Consider the following 24,618-nt stretch of genomic DNA (forward strand, 5'->3'; position numbering starts at 1 on the left):
TGGCGCGCGCAACTTGGGCCTGCCCGGAGGCAGGTACAAAAGGTAAAATAACATTTTTGGTGGGGGTTAGAGTAGGGGGGGGGGGGGGAGGTCAGGTTAGGGGAAAGGGAAGTTCCCTTACAGGCCGCTGGGAGAGAACTGGGGAAGGCAGCGCACCCCCTTGAACGCGCCAACCCCTGATTTTATAACTTGTGCGTGCAAGTTATAAAATCGGGTGTACATGTGTGTGCCGAGTAGCGTGCGCACATGTTATAAAATCTACCCCAGTTTGTTTTACCTCTACTTCACTATTAACTGGAATCCTTGGCTGTGGGGGAGAAGAAGGTCCTGCGCCTGGACTCAAGGTTGCTGATAGAGCTTACACTTCACAGTCCATAAATGGCGCTTCATTCACCTGGATTGCATGTGCATCCATGGGGCCTTGAAGTATTTGTGAGTTGGGGGAGGAGGATATCAATCTAGCCTTCCTTTTCTTCCCCATTTTAACCAATAAACGGGAATCTTCAAAAAGAAATTTGACACAGAGAAGAATGAGCCAGACGAAGCCTGACAAAGCTGCGTGCTGCCCTGCAGGGAGATTTAAAGAGCCAGCAGCCACTCCCCACTCTCTCCTTAAAACTCCTCCAGCTGTTTCAGTGGGGGATGGTTAAGTTGTTTAACAGCAAACCCTGATGTTTTGCACTTCAATCTGTGCCGGCTTTGCAGGGTAAAGGGAGGGCCCAGACTCCTCTCACCTCTGGAACTCCCCAATCAAGGCAGACGCTAACTAATGCTCTAGACAAATCTTCTACCTAAAAAATTGCAATGAAGCATTTGATTTGTGGGGGAAAATGCTTAAGGAAATAGAAATATTGTCCAATCCAAATCAAAAACTTAAATATAATCACAAAAAAATGAACCCCTTGTATAACAAAGTACTGAAAGAATAAAAAAAACAACCCTAAGAAAACTTGAAAAACATTGGCAAAAAATCCTTCAGAAGAATCACTAAAAAGATACAAATCTCACCTATCTCAATATAGAACCCTAACTAATAAATAAAAGACTACTATGCAAACAAATACATGGAGTAATTTTCAACTCAAAAATTCTATTTGAAACAGTCAAGTCTGATTAAAGACCCATCATTCCAAACATAACAATTCCTTCACTAAAGCATCATGTAATGACTATGCAACAGCTCTAACCAAAAGAATCCAGAGGCTGAACAAATCACCATTCCCTGTACTTACCTGGATAAGTCCAGACTCTGGGTTATGTCACAATCCAACAAAGGGAGGTAGAGAAACTTCTACTGACTCTGATGTATACCCTGGGGTGCCACCTGCAGTCCACCAGTAATTCTCTGTCTCCCAGCAGAGGTGGACATGCCTAACCCTGCAGTCTGTGGTAGTTTTTTGGTTTGTTAGTCAGGTAGTTTAGAGTTAATTGGTTTTCTATCTCTGTTTGTGAAAGGCTGTTCTTTTCATTTAAGTTATTTTTAAAAAAAAATCTTTTTTTTTCTTCAGCCATTTCACTGCCTCCTGGGAGGTTGGCAACCACCCTACTTGGAGCAGCTCCCAAGGTCCACGGTGTTTCGTCAGATAAAATAAGTAAATACTTTTTTTTCTTTTCCTTTCTGTTTTCTGACGGCTATTGTGGTTTATTTACTACTTCGGTGTTCAGCGGAGCCGTGCCTTTGGGTACTTGCCAGGTTCTTATGGCCTGGATTGGCCACTGTTGGAAACAGGATGCTGGGCTTGATGGACCCTTGGTCTGACCCAGTATGGCATTTTCTTATGTTCTTATGTTCTTTTCTCGTCGGGGTTTATTTTATTTTAAATTCGCGCCGTTTTTTCCTTTTCAATGCGGCGAAAGAAGTGTCTCTGCTGCCTCGCACTGCCCTGAAACCTTGGCGTGGCTGCTCACCTACCCCAGACCCGTTTCGCTACAGTGCAGGAACAGAAGCTATTTTATCTTCATTGAGGGCGGCGACACAGCAAGTAATTCAGGGAGCTTCGGACCCGCCTCCCTTGTCGCCACAGCCAGCAGTCCCTGGGGGAGACAAGCCGCGAGTTACAGAGGTAGGTTTCTCTGAGAGTCTGGAGGACATTTCAAATTCTTCTTCTCCCTTTTCAGGGGATTTTATTCGTTTTCTTTGTAAGGCTTACAAGTCTAGAAAGTTACATTAAAAACATAGGGACCACTCATCTGGACAGGGTCAAATGCCCGCTCTTCCAAACGGACAAGACCAAGCGATTTTGGGGCTGGGCCAGCTCTGAAGCGGCCCCTTCGCTCAGGCCAGGATCAGTTTAATTTTTCTACTTCAGAGGATTCTGAACATGACTCTTTGGCTGTCCCGGACAAGTCCCTGCTGGATGGTGATCTATGTGGAGATCCTGTTTTGGGCAGTAGTTCTGACCCTCATGTAGTGGATGGGGATGATCTCAAAGTAGTCCGCCTTTTCAGAAGGGAGGAACTTAATCCTTTAATTCCAGCAATTTTGCTTGAATTGGGTCTGGAAGCCCCGGCAAAGGATTCTCGAATGGATAATATTGATCCAGTGTTGGATCAATATTAGGCCTTAGGGGTCCGGCGACATCCTTTCCATTTCATCTTTCTCTCACTGACCTTTTGTACCGGGAGTGGGACACTCCTGAATTAGGTCTTAAGGTAGCACGAGCTATGGAGAAGCTATATCCATTACCTGAAGAGGCTTTGGAAATGTTAAAATGTCCAAAAGTGGATGCCGCTGTCTCAGCTGTCACTAAGAGGACGACTATTCCAGTGACGGGAGCTACAGCTCTTAAAGACCTATAGGATCGTAAACTAGAGGTTCAGCTCAAGCGAATTTTGAGGTTTCTGCTCTAGGTATACGGGTGGCCATGTTTAGTAGTTTGGCTTTGAGAGCTGGCCTGCGGTGGGTCCAAGCATTGCAAAATAATTCTTCCCTCTCTACTGAGGAGGTAGCACAAGCTGGTCGATTAGAGGCTACAGTTGCTTACAGCGCAGATGCTTTATATATCTCCTCAGGACCTCTGCTTGCTCTATGGTTGCTTCAGTATCGGCTCTCAGGCTCCTCTGGTTAAAGAATTGGTCTGCAGATGCATCATCAAAAGCTCAATTAGGGGCTTTACCCTTTAAGGGAAAATTGCTCTTTGGTAAAGAATTGGAAGATTTAATTTTGTCCCTAGGAGAGAATAAGATTCACAAGTTACCAGAGGATCGTCCTAGACCTCTGATCTCCTTCACATCCCGTTCTCGTTTTCATTCTGGTAGAAGATTTTGTTCTTCTCGGTCATCGGCTCCACCCACTAAGCAGTCTTTGGGTAGACAACAGAATTGGACTCAGTCCTTTCGTGGCCGCTGGTTCGGGAGACCTGGAACTTCCCAAGCCTCAGGTGGCACAGTCTACTCAATGAGATGCGGTCGGTCCTTTCCCCGGTTCTGGTTATAGGGGGCAGACTGTTCCTGTTTTTCGGGGAATGGGTCAGATGGACGACGGACCAGTGGGTTCTTTCAGTGATAAATCAAGATTACGCTTTAGATTTTGTCCAGCGGCTTCACCGATTTCTGATTTCACCATCTTCTTACCTAGAAAAATGTCGAGTAATCAAGGACTCCCTTCAGCGTCTAAGCGACCTCGGAGCTATTGTTCCAGTTCCAATATCAGAACATCGGAGGGGTCGTTACTCAATTTTTTTCGTCGTTCCAAAAAAAGAAGGAACCTTTCGTCCCATTCTTGATCTCAAAAGGGTCAACCGTTGCCTACTGATCCCCACGTTTCAAATGGAAACTCTCCGGTCTATCATAGCTTCAGTACACAAGGGAAAGATTTCTTGCATCTCTCGACCTCACCGAAGCTTATCTACACATCTATATTCATTCCGATCATCAGAAGTTTCTCAGGTTTTGCATTCTAGGGCAGCATTATTAATTCAGGGCTCTCCCGTTTGGGTTAGCCACAGCTCCCAGAACATTTACCAAGGTCATGATTGTGGTGGCAGCACAGCTCAGGAAAGAGGGCCTATTGATACATCCATACCTGGATGACTGGTTAATTAGAGGGAAGTCGGAATCTCTTTGTCGCTCAACGATCAGCAGGGTCATTGACCTTTTGCAATCTCTAGGCTGGGTGATCAACAAGGACAAGAGTCACCTAGTCCCTTCACAGTCTCTGGAGTTTTTGGGTGCACTGTTTGACACTTGTCAAGGGACAGTGTCCCTTCCGGAGCATCGCATTCTCAAGCTTCAATCGCAAATCCGAGACTTGCTGTCCGTTCCTATACCATGTGTACGGGATTACTTGATAGTCTTAGGCTCAATGACCTCTACTCTGAAATTGGTGCCTTGGGCCTTTGCACATATGAGACCACCTCAGTCTGCTTTGCTTTCACGCTGGAATCCGATTTTGGAACTATACCACCTTCCCCTTACAGAGAAGGCTTGTTTCAGCCTGGATTGGTGGTTACAGTCGGACAATTTGCATCGGGGAGTACCTCTAGAGATTCCGGAATGGACTGTGGTCACCACCGACGCCAGTCTTTCAGGCTGGGGAGCGGTATGTCAGAAAACATCTGTTCAAGGTCAGGGTCAATCAATCGGTTAGAGACCAGAGTGGTTTGCTTGGCCTTGATCGCTCTTCAACCTCTCCTGTGCGGGAAGTCGGTACAACTACTTTCCGACAATGCGACCACGGTAGCGTATATCAACCGCCAGGGAGGAACTTGAAGCTTTACAGGTAGCGCAGGAAGTGCAACAGCTGATCACCTGGGCAGAGCAACATCTGCTCAGCATCGCAGTCTCGCACATTGCCGGGGTAAACAACATTCAAGCAGACTTCCTCAGTCGTCATCTCGACCCAGGAGAGTAGGAACTGTGCGAAGAAGCCTATCGGTTGATATGCAACAGATGGTCCACACCGGCAGTGGATCTCATGGCAACATTCCAGAATTCCAAGGCTCCTCGGTTCTTCAGCCGCAGGAGGGAAAGAGGAGCGGAAGGAGTAGATGCCCTGGTGCTTCCTTGGCCAAGGGATGTTCTTCTCTGTGTTTCTACCCTGGCCTCTAATAGGAAAGGTCCTGCGTCAGATAGAGCTTCAACAAGTCGACGTCGTTTTAGTGGCACTGGAGTGGCCACGCCATCCGTGGTTCGTGGACTTGGTCAGTCTAACGCTGGACGGTCCCCTGCGATTTCGGGATCTCCCATGCCTTTTGTCTCTGGGTCCGGTTTGTTTGGAAGAGGTCGAACGCTTCTCTCTAGCGGCATGGCTTTTGAGAGGCGTCTGTTAAAGAACAAAGGTTATTCGGATGCTGTGGTAATACTTTATTACGTTCTCGTAAACCACCTACATCTTTGGCTTATGCGAGAGTGTGGAAAGTTTTTGAGTCATGGTGTGTACTGAGCATCAATTAGATCCGGTACATTCTTCTGTATCGGATATTTTAGCCTTCTTGCAAGATGGTTTAGTAAAATGTTTGTCCTGCAGTTCCTTACGTGTCCAAGTTTCAGCTCTTGGATGTTTTAGGGGTAAGGTTTGGGGATTATCCTTGGCCGCACATCCAGATATAGCACGTTTTCTCAAAGGCGCACAACATCTACGTCCTCCGTTCCGGAACCCTCGTCCTGCATGGAGTTTGAATTTGGTTCTTAGGGCTCTGTGTGCGGCCCCCTTTGAACCCCTTAATCATGCAACTTTGAAAGATCTTACGTTGAAGGCGGTTTTTCTTGTGGCCATCTCTTCAGCTCGTAGAATTTCGGAGTTACAGGCCTTGTCTTGCAGAGAGCCCTTTCTTAGAATTTCCGATTCGGGAATTTCATTACGGACTGTGCCATCTTTTTTACCCAAGGGTAGTATCTTCTTTTCACTTAAATCAGTCAATAGATCTACCTGCTTTTCCATGTTTAGATCGTAGGGATCCTTCCTCTAAGGATCTTAAGAAATTGGATATGCGACGGATACGTTATCTTGAAGTAGCTAACAGTTTTCGGTTGTCTGATCATTTGTTTGTTTTGAGGAGTGGCCCTCGCAAGGGTCATAATGTTTCTAAGACTACAATTGCTCGTTGGTTAAGAGACAATTCGATCTGCTTATCTTTTGGCTCGTCGATCTTCCTGAAGGTTTGAGAGCTCATTCCACTAGGTCGCAAGCTACGTCCTGGGCGGAATGTCAACTAGTTTCTCCTCAGGAGATTTGTAAGGCAGCAACTTGGAAGTCCTTACACACTTTTGCTCGTCATTACCGATTGGATGTCCAGGCTCCAAGTTCGGCAGCTTTCGGGGAGAGTGTTCTCCGAGTGGGACTCCCAAGTAAAACAGCTCTGGTACATCCCAGGGTCTGGACTGATCCAGGTACATACAGGGAAAGGAAAATTGGTTCTTACCTGCTAATTTTTGTTCCTGTAGTACCATGGATCAGTCCAGACGCCTGCCCTTTATATCTGTGTATGTAATTATCTTTTCAGAGAGTCCGCTTGTTCACTGTTTTGGTTCTTAAACCACTTTTTCTTAATTTTTCTTATTTATTCCCACGTATTTTTTTTCTTTGGGATTCTGCTTCCATTTAGGATTCGTGAGTTGGAAGTATGTTATAGTATTTTATTGGTTACATTTCTGCTTTGATATTTTTCAATACTGATGGACTGCAGGTGGCACTCCAGGGTATACATCAGTCAATAGAACGTTTCTCTGCCTCCCTCTGCTGGATTGGTGACATAACCCAGTATCTGGACTGATCCATGGTACTAATGAAAATTAGCAGGTAAGAACCAATTTTCCTATAGTCTCTCCTTACAAATTGGACATTATGGATAAAATAAATGGTCATCCTTTGACCCAGTCTCAAAACTAGAAATAAGCAAAATCATAACAAAACTAAAACCAGCTACCCACCCTCTTGACCTGATTCCAGCCTCTTCACTGAAACAAGTAAACAAACAATAACTCTCACAATGCTTGTCAACCTTGCTCTCACAGAAAGATATATGCCCCAAAATCTAACAGGCAGTGTTAAAACCAATTTTGAAAAATAAATCAGGAAGATCTGATGATAGAGATTGGTCTGTAGTTATCCCAAACTTAACTTTCCTTGTGAATATTCTTGAAAAGGCAATTCTTTCCTAATTAGATTGTCATCTACTACTCAAGTCAGAGATTTAGGAGTCACCATTGATAACCAATTAAATCTAAAAAAATCAATTAACAATATTACGAAGGACTGTTTCTTTAAGCTACAAGTTATGAAAAGACTCAAACCCCTCCTCCACCTCCAGGACTTCAGAACAGTGCTACAGTCAACGATTTTCTCCAAAATCGACTACTGCAACACTCTCCTCTTAGGACCTTCCGATCTCCGCCACCAGACCTCTACAGATGCTCCAGAACTCAGCAGCCAGGATTTTAACCAACACTAACCGGAGAACTCACATCACCCCGATACTTAGAAACCTACACTGGTTACCTATTAAATACAGAATTTGGCACAAAGCTCTCACCATCATCCACAAATCCACACACAACCAACTTCCTTTAGACCTTCAGTTACCACTCAAACCATACACATCTGCAAGACCCATCAGAGAGGCTCTCAAAGGAACCCTTCAAGTTCCCCCAACTAAATTCACTCGACTAACCTCCACGAGAGAGCGGGCACTTTCCACAGCTGGCCCCACCATCTGGAATAACCTGCCGACGGATCTACGACTGGAACCCTGCCTGACTACCTTCCGGAAAAAACTCAAGACTTGGCTTTTTGCCCAAGCCTTCCCTGAAACATAACATCTTATCTGAGCTTTCTTTTAGCTCAATAGACTAAAAGACCAACCCAGTAATTACATCTCCATCCATGTTTATTCTCCAGTTTTTCCTGTCCTTTATTTCCTGGCTACACTAGCCTCCAAGTTCTTTCCCCCTGTTATTTGTAACTGCGCTTCGGCCTTCTTGTTATATGGTTTCTTGTTAAGTTAACCCCCAAGTTTGATGTAAACCGGCCTGATATGAAGCTTGTCATGAAGTTCGGTATAGAAAAATGTTAAATAAATAAATAAATAAATCTAGAAAACAAAATAACCCTATACCTTAACCAATTTAGCTTCAGAAGAATTGCTCAACAGAAACCCTTCTACAATCCATAATAAACCCTATACTGCGAGGCTTCGACTCCAATAAATCATACTGCCTAGTTCTGATCGACTTAACAGCTGCCTTCGATACTGTTGACCATAATCTTCTATGCCACCAGCTGAGAAACATAGGGATTGATGGAAATGTACTAAAATGGTTTGTCTCTTTCCTTTGTAAAACTACATAACCACCTTTCTGACATATTCCTGTGCACAACTGATGTTCTGTAGGGTTCTGCGCTATCAGCAACCCTATTTAATTATCTACATGCTGACTTTGTGCAAATTATTAACTGACCTTGTAATAAACGGCTTTCTATATGCATATGATCTGCAATTCTACATCCCTCTAACAAAATCATTTGCGAAAACAGCATCACTTATTTCTGAATATATGATCACCATAAAAGAAAAACTTGCACAATTGAAACTATCAATGAACCTGAAAAAAAAAAAAATTTGGTTGAGCCGAAACCCTCCAAAACCTATTCCACCCGGTATTGATCTTGGAAACTACCAACTAATTCCAGCAACTTAGGTAAGTGATCTTGGTGTCTGAGTCGACAAAAACATAACTATGAAGACCCACATTAGCAAACTGATCAAATCTAGTTCCACAAACTATGAATCCTGAGCCGACTGAAACCTCTTCTAAGCACAGTTCATTTCAGAACCATTTTAGAGTATCTAATATTCTCAAACTTAGATTACTGCAGTTATCTATTTCTAGGACTTCCTGCTAGTCACCTTAAACCGCTCAAACTACTGCAAAATGCTGCAGCCAGACTACTGACTGGAAAAAGAAATTTCGACCACATCACCTCAACCCTGATAGCATTATATGGCTGGCTGTACAGTCGAGAATAATATACAAAGTGCTAACAATATTCCACAACAACATGAATCCAAACAGTGATTTGATGGGAATAACATTCAAACCACATATTCCCACTCGAGCATTTAGATCTCAGACCAGCTAGAAATCCTGACCATAAGAAATTCTCATCTAACACAAACGAGAGACAGAGCGATATCAGTTGTAGGCCCAATGCTATGGAACTCAGTGCCAAATAACTGACATTAAGAAATTTTAGAGAGAACTGAAAACTTGGCTAAGCCTACTCTGACTGGTATAACCAGTTCTCTCTCTTTCTAATAACCAACTATGTCCTGCACATTACCCTGTACTTCATACTTCATCCCCTCTCCACTCCCCCCCCCCCCCCCCCAAATAATGATTACAAATTTATCTTATATGTCTTTGAAGTACACCCTTAGATTTGGAATGTTTATCTTGAATGTTTACCTGTATGTATGCCTGCCTATGTAACTCATCCTTTGAGAGTGTTAAACCTCTACACCATTGTGATCCAGTGATTCTCACATGAAACGAAGGTATAAAAAACACACAAATACAGGTAAGCAACACTTCTGAATATGGGCTGAGCGCAAGAAACTTATTTCAGAATGGGAAAATTACGTGCATATATGTGTGTTTATGCGCAACAGAATGTGTGGGGAAAAAAGGGGGGGATTTTGGGGACGGTCAGAAGCATTCTGGGGTGGAGCCAACATATGTGCACTTAAACCCTGATTTTAAAACCGGGAAACAAAGAATGCATCGGGCTGTTACTTGTGCATATTTACGTCTGCTCTTTTTCACGTGTAATTCAACATAAAACTCATTTTCTCACAGGACAAGCAGGATGGTTGTCCTCACAAATGGGTGACATCGAGGATGGAGCCCACCACGGAAAACTTCTGTCAAAGTTTAACAGAACTTTGACTGGCCCCTACTGGGCATGCCCAGCAAGGCACTGACCCTGCAGCCAGCAGGGGTCTCCCTTCAGTTTTCTTTTTTCCGCGCAGCAGTTGCCACGCGGTGAAAGGAGCTCTCTTACCACGTTCCTGACAGGAATTTGGAAATTAATTTCTGAAGAAAATTTGCCCCTCAGGGGTCTCCCTTCGACAAATTTTTCTCATCTTTACGGAATCTGGTAAGTTTTTTGCCATTTTCCATCGACTACCGTCGATTTTGGCCCTCGAGGCCTGTTGGCACTTACCGATCCCCAGGCTAAATTTTGGCTTACAGCCATGGCAACGGGGATTCCGTCGTTGTCCGGATTGCACCCGGACTATGTCAATCACAGACCCCCACAGGGTTTGTGTTATGTGTTTGGGTAGTGAGCATGATGTCCTGACTTGCACCAAATGTGCCTTAATGACACCCAAAGGTCGCAAGGCCAGGATGGAGAAGATGGGGCTCCTCTTCCATGCACCCACCCCCAACGCCATCGATAGCATCGACGTCATCGGAACCGGCACTGTCGAAGTTGCACCATCACTGTCAACCCTCCGGTGACCGTCCGCCATCGATCGCTTCTCGGCCGTCGACTCCCGTCCCTTCCCCGGATGGGCGAGGGGATCGGAAAGAAAAGCATCGCCATCGACGGCACAAGTCTCGGCCTATCGAGGATCCAGAGCCATCGACCTCTGCTCAAGCCGAGCCACCGACTAATAAGCCGCGATCAGACCGGACACCCTCCACGTCTCGTTCGCAGGCACCGAGGAAACCCTCACCCTCTCGGGGTGTGGGGGCCGTGATCCCACCGGTTACGGTGGTCCCTCCGGCCCTGCCTCAGCCTCCCTCTCCCGTCGAGCCGGGTATTGTTACCCCTGGTCTCCGGGTAGAACTGGACCGGCTGGTCCAGGAGGCCATCGAGAAAGCGATGCAGAAGTTACAACCTCCATCGGCACCGTCTCCGGCACCGGTTCCCGTACCGCCTCCGGCACCGACGCCGGCACCGATTTCGCCACCGAGGAAGGAACCGACCACCGAGCCTTTGGTACAAGCTCTAGCACCACTACTGCGCCGCATGGAGGCACTTATGACGGCCCTTCCATCGGTGATTCCAGTGCCATCGACAACACCACTGTCTCCGACTGGATTCTCATCGGCAGGAGAAACACCGTTCCGAATTCCCCCTTCCGGGGTGGTTCCATCGGTGCCTTCTGGTATATCTCCACCGATTTATCCTTCGGCTCCATCGATTCCGCGACCGGCACAGATTCCATCGGCAGCGCCGAAGCCCTCGATGCCATTCCTAGTTCCACCTATAGCACCGATTCCATCTAGATTTCCATCGATGCCTTCAGAGCCTCAGCCAGGTCCTTCAGGGCTTCAAGCCCCACATGATCCCTACGATACCTGGGGTGATGATGATGATGATACATCTTCTGACACAGATTTGCCTTCACCACCATCTCCTACAGAGAGTAGAAAAAGATCTCCTCCTGAGGATCTCTCTTTTATTAATTTTGTGAAAGAGATGTCAGAAATTGTACCTTTTCAGTTACAATCTGAGGCCGATGACAGACACCAGATGATGGAACTACTTCAATTTCTGGATGCTTCAAAAATCATCGCTTCCATTCCTATTCACCAGGTGTTTTTGGATCTGCTAAAGAAAAACTGGGAATCTCCTTCATCTGTTTCACCAGTTAACAAGAAAGCTGACTCCACATATCTTGTCCAGTCAGCACCAGGTTTTCAAAAGCCTCAACTGGATCATCGCTCTGTTGTGGTTGAGTCCGCGCAGAAGAAGGCCAAGCGTCTTAAGCCACACTCTTCCACTCCACCTACCAAGGACAATAAATTCCTGGATAGTGTGGGACGGAAAGTGTATCATGGAGCTATGTTAATTTCACGCATAGCTTCATATCAACTTTACATGACTCAATACAACAGAGCCATCCTTAAGCAGATGCAAGACTATGCTGACACGTTGCCGGACCAATACCAACCACAGCTTCAAGCCCTTCTTCATAAAGGATTTGAGGCAGGGAAGCACGAGATTAGAACTGCCTACGACATATTCGATGCTTCCACAAAGGTTTCAGCCACAGCCATCTCAGCCAGACGTTGGGCTTGGTTAAAGTCATCCAACCTTCGCCCAGAGGTCCAGGATCGTCTTGCTGATTTACCCTGCTTAGGCGACAACTTGTTTGGAGAGCAAATTCAGCAGATTGTGGCAGAGTTAAAAGATCACCATGAGACGTTGAAACAACTCTCATCTGTCCCACCTGAGCTGCCCTCCAAGCAACCACCAAAGAAGGACTCTAAGAAGTCGTTCTTTCGACCACGTCGCTACTATCCTCCATCAGCTAGGGCTCGTCCTGCACGGTCCTCCAACAGGCCTCAGCCTCGCCAGCCAAGAAAGCAAAGACCTACTGTAGCCCCACCTCCTGGGCCTGCGGCGGTCCTTTGACTTCCCTGTACTGAGCACATGCCAGATCCCTCTTCCACACATCCCTGTGGGGGGTCGACTGTACCACTTCTTACACCGTTGGAAACAGATCACCTCAGATCAGTGGGTGCTAGCAATTATCGCACAGGGTTACCACCTCAACTTCATAACTCTCCCGCCAGGCTTCCCGCCCCTTCAGGCATGGAGTCTAACCAGCCATTTGACTCAATTACAACAAGAAGTATCCCTTCTTCTACAATCAAATGCTAAAGAACCCGTCCCTCCCTGTCAACAAGGGAAGGGATTCTATTCCAGATACTTCCTAATACCAAAGAAATCAGGGGGGCTACGTCCCATTCTGGACCTTCGGGCCCTAAACAAGTACCTTCAAAAAGAAAAGTTCAAGATGGTAACCCTGGGTGCGCTGCTCCCTCTGCTACAAAAAGGGGATTGGCTGTGCTCTCTCGACCTCAAGGACGCTTATACCCACATTGCGATAACACCATCCCATCGCAAGTATCTGCGTTTTCTGGTAGGCCGCGACCATTATCAATATCGGGTACTACCTTTCGGTCTGGCATCTGCTCCACGAGTCTTTACCAAATGTCTCGTAGTGGTAGCAGCATTCCTCAGGAAGGAAGGTGTCCACGTCTACCCCTACCTGGACGATTGGCTAATCAGGGCCTCTACCCCTCAGATTGCTCAATCCTCTCTAAAACTGACAATTCACACACTCCTTTCCTTAGGGTTTCTTGTCAATTACGAGAAATCTTGCTTAGTCCCATCTCAAACCTTATCCTTCATTGGGGCGGACTTGGACACCTTACAGGCAAAGGCCTACCTTCCACTTCAACGAGTCCAAACTCTCATGTCCCTAGCTCGCCAGCTCCAGTCTCAACACACTGCCACGGCTCGCCAATTTCTCATTCTCCTAGGACACATGGCATCCTCGGTTCAAGTCACTCCCATGACCCGACTAGCCATGAGAGTAACACAATGGACTCTGCAACACCAATGGATTCAAGCTTTTCAGCCTCTGTCCTCCATAGTCACAGTTACACAAGCGCTACGCCTCTCTTTAACCTGGTGGACGACTCAAGTCAACCTCCTTCAGGGCTTACCTTTTCTCCTACCAGATCCACAAGTAATCCTAACCACCGACGCTTCACACATCGGTTGGGGGGCCCATGTGGACGATTTCCAAACCCAAGGGTTATGGTCACCAGAGGAAGCCGAACACCAGATAAATTTCTTGGAACTTCGAGCAATCCGCTACGCGCTCAGAACCTTCAAAGATCATCTATCAAGTCAGATAATCTTAATCCAGACGGACAACCAAGTGGCCATGTGGTACATAAACAAGCAGGGAGGCACAGGCTCCTTCCTTCTGTGTCAGGAAGCTGCGCAGATTTGGGCAGAAGCCCTCTCCCACTCCATGTACCTCAGGGCCACTTACCTCCCGGGAGTAGACAATGTGTTGGCAGACCAGCTGAGCCGTGTCTTCCAACCACACGAGTGGTCACTCGATCCTCTGGTAGCGACCTCTCTGTTTCACAAGTGGGGTTCTCCCCGCATAGACCTCTTTGCGTCCCCTCAGAACCACAAAGTGGACGATTACTGCTCTCTCATTCGGAGCCAGCACTCTCGGCCGAGGGATGCCTTCTCCCTCAAGTGGACGACAGGTCTGCTCTATGCATTCCCTCCACTTCCTCTTCTGTCAAGGACTCTCGTGAAGCTTCGCCAGGACGGAGGAACCATGATCCTGATAGCACCCCACTGGCCACGCCAGGTGTGGTTTCCCATACTCCAGGATCTCTCCATCCGCAGGCACATCCCTCTGGGAACGGATCCGCATCTGCTCACTCAAAACGGCGGATGCCGCCTCCATCCCAACCTCCAAGCCTTGTCCCTGACGGCATGGATGTTGAAAGGTTAGTCCTTCAGCCTTTCAACCTTTCAGATTCGGTTTCTCGTGTCCTGATAGCTTCACGAAAGCCCTCCACCAGAAGATCCTATTCATATAAATGGAAAAGGTACACATCATGGTGCACTTCTCAGTCCCTTGATCCCCTTTCCTGTCCAATCTCTAAGTTCTTGGACTATTTATGGCATCTATCGGAATCAGGTCTTAAAACCTCTTCCATTAGGATGCATGTCAGTGCGGTAGCCGCTTTCCATAAAGGTATAGAGGGTGTCCCTATTTCAATACAACCCCTGGTAACACGCTTCCTTAAAGGCTTGCTCCATCTGAAGCCACCCTTACGTCCTCCGGCCCCATCTTGGGACCTTAATCTGGTTCTTGGTCGTCTAATGAAACCGCCTTTCGAACCTCTGCACTCCTGTGAATTGAAGTATCTCACATGGAAAGTATTATTCCTGTTGGCTATCACTTCAGCTCGCAGGGTTAGTGAGTTACAGGCCTTAGTCACCTATCCGCCTTACACTAAACTCCTGCAAGACAGGGCGGTACTCCGCACTCACCCTAAATTTTTACCTAAGGTAGTTTCTGAGTTTCATATCAATCAATCCATAATACTACCTATCTTTTTTCCCAGGCCCCACTCCAACTCCGGGGAACAGACTCTGCATACCCTAGACTGCAAACGGGCTCTAGCTTTTTATCTAGACCGTACAGTTGCTCACAGGAAGAGCACTCAATTGTTTGTCTCCTTCCATCCTAACAAGTTAGGACAACCTGTGGGTAAGCAGGCTCTTCCCTCCTGGTTGGCGGACTGCATTTCTTTTTGCTATCAGCAAGCTGGCATTCCTTTTCAAGACCGTGTAAAAGCACACTCTGTGAGGGCCATGGCAACTTCAGTGGCACACCTTCGATCGGTGCCGCTTCCTGACATCTGTAAAGCTGCAACCTGGAGTTCTCTCCATACCTTTGCAGCCCACTATTGTTTGGACAAAGCTGGAAGACAGGACTCCATCTTCGGCCAATCTGTCTTGCGTAACCTTTTTCCAACTTGATGTACCAACACCCTTCCACCTTCCCGGTAGGGTGCGGATGCCCTTTACCAAATTCCACCCCAGTTCTTGTGCCTGTTGCACATCGTTGGGTACATTTGGTACAAATCAGGACATCCTCAGCTCGGTACTCACCCATTTGTGAGGACAACCATCCTGCTTGTCCTGTGAGAAAGCAAATGTTGCTTACCTGATGTAACAGGTGTTCTCACAGGATAGCAGGATGTTAGTCCTCACGAAACCCGCCCGCCACCCCGCGGTGTTGGGTTCGTTTTTACTTTTTTAGGCACTGCCTGTAGCTTTGAAAATCAGACTGAAGGGAGACCCCTGCTGGCTGCAGGGTCAGTGCCTTGCTGGGCATGCCCAGTAGGGGCCAGTCAAAGTTCTGTTAAACTTTGACAGAAGTTTTCCGTGGTGGGCTCCATCCTCGATGTCACCCATTTGTGAGGACTAACATCCTGCTGTCCTGTGAGAACACCTGTTACATCAGGTAAGCAACATTTGCTATATTCAAACACTGACTAGATGAGGGGTCTGCGGGAAGTGCAGGCTGAAGAACCAGAGAGGTCTTGATGCCCTATAGACAATGGGGCAAATTGGTGGACTAAGTGGTCAAACATAAGAAATTGCCATGCTGGGTCAGACCAAGGGTCCATCAAGCCCAGCATCCTGTTTCCAACAGAGGCCAAAACCAGGCCACAAGAACCTGGCAATTACCCAAACACTAAGAAGATCCCATGCTACTGATGCAATTAATAGCAGTGGCTATTCCGTAAGTAAAATTGATTAATAGCCATTAATGAACTTCTCATCCAAGAACTTATCCAAACCTTTTTTGAACCCAGCTACACTAACTGCACTAACCACATCCTCTGGCAACAAATTCCAGAGCTTTATTGTGCGTTGAGTGAGAGAATTTTCTCAGATTAGTCTTAAATGTGCTACTTGCTAACTTCATGGAATGCCCCCTAGTCCTTCTATTATTCGAAAGTGAAAATAACCGAGTCACATCTACTCGTTCAAGACCTCTCATTTTAAAACATGTGCACATGTTTTAAAATGTGCTGACATGCACATGTAAAAAGCCAATAAGTCCTAAGGAAAGACACACGAATGTTTCCTCATGTAAACGCTTATATTTAGAAGCACTCATATACATGCGCTAGGCATATTTTGTATTATACACGCACACTTGCGAGGAGAATTTAAAATTACAGCATATGTTGAGTTTGCGTCCACGTATTTATATGTGGGTGTGCCTGTGCACTCATTTTAAAGTTATTGTACTAGACCTGCATTCAACAATACTTTAAAAGTAAGAACCAAAATGTTAAGAGATTTCTCTCGCTTCAACAAGCAACCAGTCGAGACGCTTGAGTATTGGTGTAATAGTAGCTGTATTTTGGATTCATGCAGCTGTATTTTGAATCAGTTGCAACTTTTTCAAAGTCCTCATGGGGGCAATCCAATCTAGGTAAAGTCTAGACCGAAATCTGCCTTAGACAGCAAAGATCTTAGCTGCTGAACAATCCTCAAGACTTTAAAAGCTGACTTCAACATCATTTTCGCAGGAGAGGATATATCCAATTCAAAGTCTTACTTCACTCCCAGATTGCATAGCATTGAATGGACTGGCAAAGTGATTTCCCTGTACGTATCCAGATCAGTCCAGACTCCTAGATTTTGCTTCCCTTCCAGCAGATGGACAGTTTCGCAGACACCCCCTCTTAACCCAGAATGCCACCTGCAGCTTCTCAGTATTTTCTGTATTTTTTTTTGTCTCCAGGGAGGAGGTGCAAAGCCTGCAGTTCTGTACCTAAGGAAAAAAAAGAGAGAGAGAAAAAGGATAACTGAAAAAATATTGGAGGAATTCCCTCCCAGGAGGTTGGTAGGTCCTGGAAGGGACCATCCCTCCTGGTTTTAGAGGAGGACAAACAAGGGTTGGGGACCCTTAAGTACGCGCTGATCCACACTGGGGATGGTTCAGTTCCCTCGCCTTCAGGATTCTGGAGAGAAGAGTCTGTTACCATTCAGGTAGCATGTTTTGTTTTTTTTCTCTCTGTTTGGGGCAGAAGGGCTCCAGCAGGTGGCGATCCCCGCTTGCAGCTCCAGTGTGTTTTCTTATGCTGGCGTGAGCTGGGCCAGGCCGAGCCATGCCATGCGCTGTCCGATTCGCCACATATGGCGAGAGTGCCGCATGCCTCTCTCGGACTGGCCGCTGTCACTGATGCCTCCCTGGTGAGGAGGGCACATCAGGGAGAACTGGGGCAGCAACTTTATTGCAGTGGGGGTCCGGCAGGCCTGGGGCTGAGACACGTGAGGGTGTTGATCCATTCCTGCTACGTGTGGAACAGCGGCCATTTTGGACTCCTTTACAGCAAAAGCACAAATTGTAGCAGAGGGAGGGGATCTCCCGCCTGTGCTTTCTTCAGCTGATTTCTCCACGGGGGGCCCCATGGGAGCCAGTTGAGGGAGGAGCAGGATCTTCTGGAAGAGAATTGGGAGGGTTCCTCCCCTTTTTTGCCGTAAGTTTTGTTGATACACACAGCTTTTTTGGCCTGCCAGGCCACAGAGTGGTCCATTTCTAAGTGGAGGAGGGAAGACCCCTTTCCTAGAAAGAAGTCCAAATTTTCAGGGGCCACTAGGATTCGAAAGGTCCTTGGTCATTCTGGGCCAGGGGTCACAGCGGAGGGTTCCTCGGAGGAGTCTGGGGATTATCATCTGGGGATGGTTCTCTTGATGCTGATCTTTCTCTCTTACCGCAGTATCCAGAAGGGGACATGGGAAAGGTATCAGCGATGGAAGGCGATGATCCTAAGGTGTTCCACCTGTTTCAGAGGGAGGAGCTCAGGCCCCTGATACCACTAGTCCTGGCAGAATTAGGAATAACCATTCCGCAGGAGCAGACTGAACTGGAGGAAGTTGATCTGGATTTAAAGAAAGTGAATCTAGCTCTCAAAGTTTCCTGTTTTCTGATGGAGACTCTGAGGTCCGTTATAGCAGCAGTGCGAAGCAGGGAGTACTTGGCGTTCTTGGATCTGACGAAGGCATGTATGCACACAGGGATTCATCCGGATTATCAACGGTACCTCCGGTTTATGATCCTGGGGAGACATTTTCAATTTTGTGCTCTCCCGTTTGGTCTAGCAATAGCCCCGAGGACCTTCATCAAAGTGGTGGTAGTGGCAGCAGCTCTCAGGTTGATATGCTTGTCCACTCATATCTGGACAACTGGTTTATCTGGGCGAAGTTGGAAGACCTTGCCAATGGGTGGTGGAGATTGTCTGAGATTGCTGGGATGGATAGTCAATCTGTCAAAGAGCCACCTTTCTCTTTCGCAAGTGCTGGAGTTATTGGGCGCGCGTTTCGATACCTGAATGGAGAAGGTTTTTCTCACAGAGGAGCAGATTGTCAAGCTGCAGGCTCATAAGAACATAAAAAATTGCCATACTGGATCAGACCAAGAGAACCTGTTGGAGGCCCAAGTTCCTAGGGTCTGGGATTACTTGCAAGTCCTCAGCTCCATGGCCTCGACCTAGGAGATGGTCCCGCGGGTGTTTGCTTATATGCAACCTCTTCAGAAAGCATTGCTATCCTGGTGGGATCTGATTTTGGAGCAATTTCATCTGCCTCTACTGCTTACAGAGTTCGCCAGGTTCAGTCTTTCAGGGTGGCTTGGCCGGGACCATTTGTGCCATGAGGTGGATCTAGAGGTATCTCAGTAGGTGGTGATTACTACCGACATCATTCTCTCTGGTTGGGGAGCTGTGTTTCTTTCCCAATCGATGCAGGGCCACTGATCAGCAGAGGACGTGACTAGGTCCATCAATTGCCTAGGGACAAGAGCAGTTCAATTGGCTGTGCAGGAGTTTTTCTCTTTTGCACAACCATGCAGTCAGTCCTGTCAGACAGTGCGACAACGGTGTCCTCCATCAACCAATAGGGAGGTACCAAGAGTTGAGTGGTTGGTCAGGAGGTGGAAGTGTTAATATCCCGGGTGGAGCAGCATCTGGTCTCGATGGACCCCGCTATGTGCAAGGCCATTGACAATGTGCAGGCAGATTATCTCAGCCAAGAGAATGGGAACTATCGCAGGAAGTGATGACTCATTTCTTGCAGGTGGGACGTGTCTTACATGGATTTGATTGCGCCCCTGAGAATGCCAAGGCACCACATTTCTTCAGTCGCAGGAGAGAGCACAGAGTGGAAGGGGTCGATGCCCTGGTGCTTCCTTGGCCACACAACGTTCTGATCTATGTGTTTCCTCTGGCCTCTGGGCAAGATTGTATGGAGAACAGAGGTCCACCCAGGAAAGATGATTCTTGTGGGTCTGGAGTGGCCACGAAGGCCTTGGTTTGCGGATCTGATCAGTCTAGTAGTGGACGGGCCCCTGAGGCTGAGCCATCTATCAAATCTTCAACAGTAGGGTCCTATATTTCAGATCAAGTGGATTGCTTTTGTCTGGTGGCTTGGCTTTTGGAAGGAAGCAATTAAGGAAAAAAGGATATCCAGAAGATGTTATTTTTACTCTGTTGCAAGCTTGACGTATGACTGGGATTGGAGAGTCTTCGAATCTTGGTGCATGGATCAGGGGGTTGATCCTCTGTGAGCTTCGGTGGCATAGATTCTGGCTTTTTTACAGAGAGGCCTGATGAAAGGTTTGCCCTTTAGTTCCTTGAGGGTGCAGGTGTCAGCCTTAGGCTGCTTGCAGGGCAAGGTTTATGGAATAACTCTGGCTACACATCTGGATGTGGTACGTTTCCTCTGAGGGGTGAAGCATTTGCGCTACCCCCCCCCCCCCCCCCCCCCCCCCCCCCCCCCTGTGTTCGTAAGGTGAATCCTCCTTGGAACCTTAACTTGGGGGGCATGTGTAAAGCACCGTTTGAGCCACTTAGGAGGGCCACCATAAAGGAACTGACTTTGAAAGTGGTTTTCTTGGTGGCAATTTGTCAGTCAGAAGAAGGGTGTCTGAACTTCAAGCTGTCATGTAGGGAACCCTTTTTACAGATTTTTGGATTCTGGAGTATCTGTGAGGATGGTTCCGTCTTTTCTGCCAAAGGTGGTTTTGGCGTTCCATTTAGGTCAATCAGTGGAGCTTCCGGCCTTTCCAAATTTGGAGGTTGGTGCGCCTCAAGTGAAAGAATTGAGACGTCTGGATGTCAGAAGGGCTTTGAGGTATCTAGAGGCTACTAACAGTTTCAGATTATCAGATCACGTTTTTGTGCTATGGAGTGGTACGAAGAAGGGGCAGAAGGCATCAAAAGCTACAATTGCGCGTTGGATGAAAGAGGCTATTGGTTCCGCATGCATCTGCGTGGTCGTCCTGTCCCGGAAGGGTTAAGAGCTCATTCTGGATGATTCTAGGCAGCCTCCTGGGCAGAATGTCAGCTAGTGTTGCCGCAAGAAATTTGCAGGGCGGCTACGCGGAAGTCTTTAGATTGGATGTCCAGGCCTCGGACGGTGGCAATTTCGGTGCAAGTGTACTTCGAGCGGGACTCTCGCAGTCCCACCCTGGTTAGGGAAACTTTGGTACATCCCAGGAGTCTGGACTGATAAATTGGCTCTTACCCGCAAATTTTTGTTTCTGTAGTACCACAGATCAATCCAGAGTCCCACCTGATGGGGAAGAGGAGTGTTTGGAGAATCCGCTCAATCTCTTTACTATAAAGATTCTGAAGTATGGCACTAGTTTCTCATTAGTCTTTGCAAGAAAGGTTCCAAATTTAGTTATAATTCTCAATTATGAGGTTTCCTCTTTCCTCTGCTTATTCTGAGGAATATTATAGAGTTGATTTAATAATTAGTTCTGTTAAATATTTTAAGCTTGGGTACTAAGTAATACTAAGGAGTTGCATGTGGCACAACAGGTTAAGAGGCACTGCCTGCGAAACTTTCTCTGTCTCCATTTGCTGGAAGGAAGGCAAAACCCAGAAGTCTGGACTGATCTGCAATACTACAGGAAAGAAAATTAGCAGGTAAGAACCAATTTTCCTATTGTTTACAACCACCTGGAGCTCCATTAGTTTATTCTCCGCCCGAAGAACCTCCAACTTTTCCATATTTAGCTTAAGCTTGTGGTTATTAAACCACAGAGCAACCTGAGTTAAGCATTCATTTATAATCTTCAGTTTTCCAGGACTTTTAAAGGGAAGCAAAATCAGATATTAGTGCAAACAAATGGTAATTTATAGTGCGAGACTGAAAAAAATCAAACAAAGCAACTTTATGAAATATTTTTCCTTACTGGGGGGGGGAGGGGGGATTTAAATGGCAAAAATGTGGGATTTGGAGGAAAGTGCATTGGTGATGGGAGATTTTTGTTTGTAATGTTCTCTGCAGAATAACCCTGATGTGGTGAGGCAGCTGGCGACCTGCCCTTTCAATGCACGTCATCTAATTCCCAGAGCAGAGATTGGCCACCACATATCCACCTGTGATGACAAGAGCTGCATAGAGCGAGACATTGGTGAGGATAAAATTTAGAAAGATGTATCCTATGGAATGCACAAATTCTAAAGGTATTCTTTACATTGAGCTGATTTCTAAAATGTTTTTGTTCTTTTCAATCTTAACACACAATTCTCAATTACATGCATAATGCTCAAAGTTAGGCTATAAAGTTCAACTTAGGCACATGAGTTGCTGCACATACACAGTTGAAAATCAACACAGATGGACATGGTCGGGTACATAAATTCTTCCACACAATACATATTGCAAAGAATGCCTAAAAAGCTCAATAACATGTAATCAGAATGCAGAAATTGGATGAGTTGGGTTTTTTCCATCAAATAATTCCTTTTAGGGAGTAAGATAATGTGCCCTTTTTATCATAGCTTGTACTCCAGATCTTGGTTTATGTGCTCATTGTTTTCTCTGAGCAGTCATCACACATCCGACAGAGCGCAGTATAGAACTTTGATCTAAATGAGTCTAGAGTTTTCAGCATGCTCTACTGAGCACAAGCAACTGTAGTCACCTCCTTGCCTCCCAGGCAGAGCCCCTCTTCAGTCCTTCTTTTTCCGAGCATCTTTATGGTTGCGGTTGAGCTTTGCTGTTCCTACAGCTACTACCATGACAGTTATAGAGCTGCAGATGCTGTTTTTCTAGCAGAGCCAGCAATTTTTCTTTTTTTCCTTAGTTTGTGCTTAGTTTGAATTTTTTCCTTTTTCCAGGTTTCTCTCCGCTGGTTTCATGGCAAGCCTAGTACTGTGCAGCCTGCCAGAGGTTCTCTTTTCCTTAGTAAATAATACTGAATTTTAAGCTTGTTCATGTTGTCCTCTCCGTCAATTCGTTTGTTTTTGTGCCTCTGTCCTTTGTGGCACTTGGAAGTCTGCAGTCCGTATCTGGCCCAAGTAAGTCTCTAGCCTGGGGACTTGCCCATATTCCCATCCAGGCGGGAGTTCCATGCAATTTTGTTTGATCAGTGTGTATTGGTGGCTCAGACAGCAAAGGGATCCAGAAGTGGACCATTCCCATGGGAGGAAAGCTCATCCTCCCATCTTCCTGGGAACTAGCTTCCATGGGCCCATGTTAATCTTCACCTCTGGTACCCTGGATGACATAATCTCCTCTCCTGTTTGTCAGCTTTATCTGGCAGTGCAGTCTTGGAAGAAAGGGTGAGCATGAGCTTGGGCAGTCTGCACTGTTGGTGCCATGCCCAGAATTTGTGGCCTGTATGTATGGTCAGATGCAGAGCATGTAGCAGAGGAGCACTAAGGCTGCTCAGCATTAAATGCCGTCGAGCACCATGGGTACCATCAACACTGTCTAGCACTGTGGGTGCCATTGAGTGCCACCAGCGATGTCTGGCACCATGGGCACAGTCAATGCTGTTGGTGCCATTAGCCTCTGATGTCATAGCTCCATGGCACCACCATTGACACTGGGCACCATGGGCGCTATCAAGCACCACCATCAACACTGTTGAGACGGTGGGCTCCATTGACACTGTGATGCACTGTCAATGAGCACTGTGGGCATTGTAAGGTGTTTTAACTGTTGAACACTGTGGCTGTCGAGTGCAGTAGTCCATGGGCGCCATTGACACCATTGGGCTCTGTGGTCGCCATCAAGTGTCACTGACTAGTAACATAGGTGACACCATTGAAGGGTGATACCAGGTGATGTAGGTTGCTGTTGACGTCAAACACTGAGCACTGCTGATGCCATAGGGCATCACTGAATTCCCTGTACGAACCCGGTTCAGTACAGACAGCTGGGTTTTGCCTGCCTTACAGCAGATGGAGACAGAGAAAAACGTCAACAGCGCCCTCTTAACCTAGTATGCCACCTACTGCTCCTCAGTATTTACTCGTACCCAAGCAGAACAATAGTATTCAAATAACCATGTAAATTAGTTAACCTCCCTCTACCCCTTGAATGAGCAGAGGAGGAACCAAACTTCGAAATGTGAACCTTTTGGAAACCATATAATAGCCCATGCCATTCTTCAGAAAAAAGGGCTAGAAAGAATAGAATAGTTCAATCTGGCTGTCCACACACACCCCTAAACCCTTCATTGGGTGGGCGTCTGGACTGATCCGTGGTACTACAGGAACAAAGATTAGTAGGTAAGAACCAATTTTCCTTTTCCTGTACGTACCCAGATCAGTCCAGACAGCTGGGATGTACCCAAGCTTTCCTAAGTAGGGCGAGACTGCTAGAGCTCCGCTCGAATGACACTGGCACCGAAGTTGCCAGCATCCAAATTCTGGATTTCCAAACGGTAGTGTCTGGGAAAAGGTGTGTAGAGACTTCCAGATAGCCTTCCTGCAGGGAGACCAGCTAACATTTTGCCCATGAAGCCGCCTGCTCCCTGGTTGAGTGAGCTTTCAGCCCATCTGGGACTGGTAGACCACGGCATATGTATGCAGATGAAATAGCTTCCTTCAGCCAACAAACAATAGTAGGTTTGGACGCCTTCTGGCCTCTCTTCGGACCGTGCCACAGCACAAACAGAGATGATCCGGTAAGCGGAACCCATTGGTAACTTCCAGATAGAGCAACAAGGCCCGGCGAACATCCAGCCGCCTTAGCTCCTTTGCATGAGGGTCCTTCAGTTGAGTGAAAAGGCTGGAAGCTCCATGGACTGGTTCAGACGAAAGGCTGAGACCACCTTAGGTAAAAATGATGAAACTGCATAGAGAAACTCCGGAATCAGAGATAAGGAGAAAAGGCTCCCTGCAGGATAAGGCCTGAAGCTCAGACACCCTCCTGGTGGAGCAAATAGCCACCAAAAAAAACCACCTTTAGCGTGAGATCTTTCAAAGTGGCTTTCTTCAGCGGCTCGAAGGGGGCTT

At 46.8% G+C, this 24,618-nt stretch overlaps 1 protein-coding gene across 5 annotated transcripts in view; it reads left to right on the top strand.

Annotated features, from left to right (window-relative positions):
- Positions 1–24,618, top strand: part of LOC115087676 (gametocyte-specific factor 1-like) — a 160,248-nt gene that overhangs the window by 69,273 nt on the left and 66,357 nt on the right. For all 5 annotated transcript variants that reach the window (XM_029595135.1, XM_029595139.1, XM_029595138.1 and 2 more), the window contains one exon: positions 21,656–21,782. In XM_029595135.1, the coding sequence (XP_029450995.1) occupies positions 21,656–21,782 (127 nt within the window). The remainder of the gene's footprint in view (positions 1–21,655; positions 21,783–24,618) is intronic.

This window comes from Rhinatrema bivittatum, chromosome 3 (assembly GCF_901001135.1).
Source record: "Rhinatrema bivittatum chromosome 3, aRhiBiv1.1, whole genome shotgun sequence".
NCBI classification, from domain to species: domain Eukaryota; kingdom Metazoa; phylum Chordata; class Amphibia; order Gymnophiona; family Rhinatrematidae; genus Rhinatrema; species Rhinatrema bivittatum.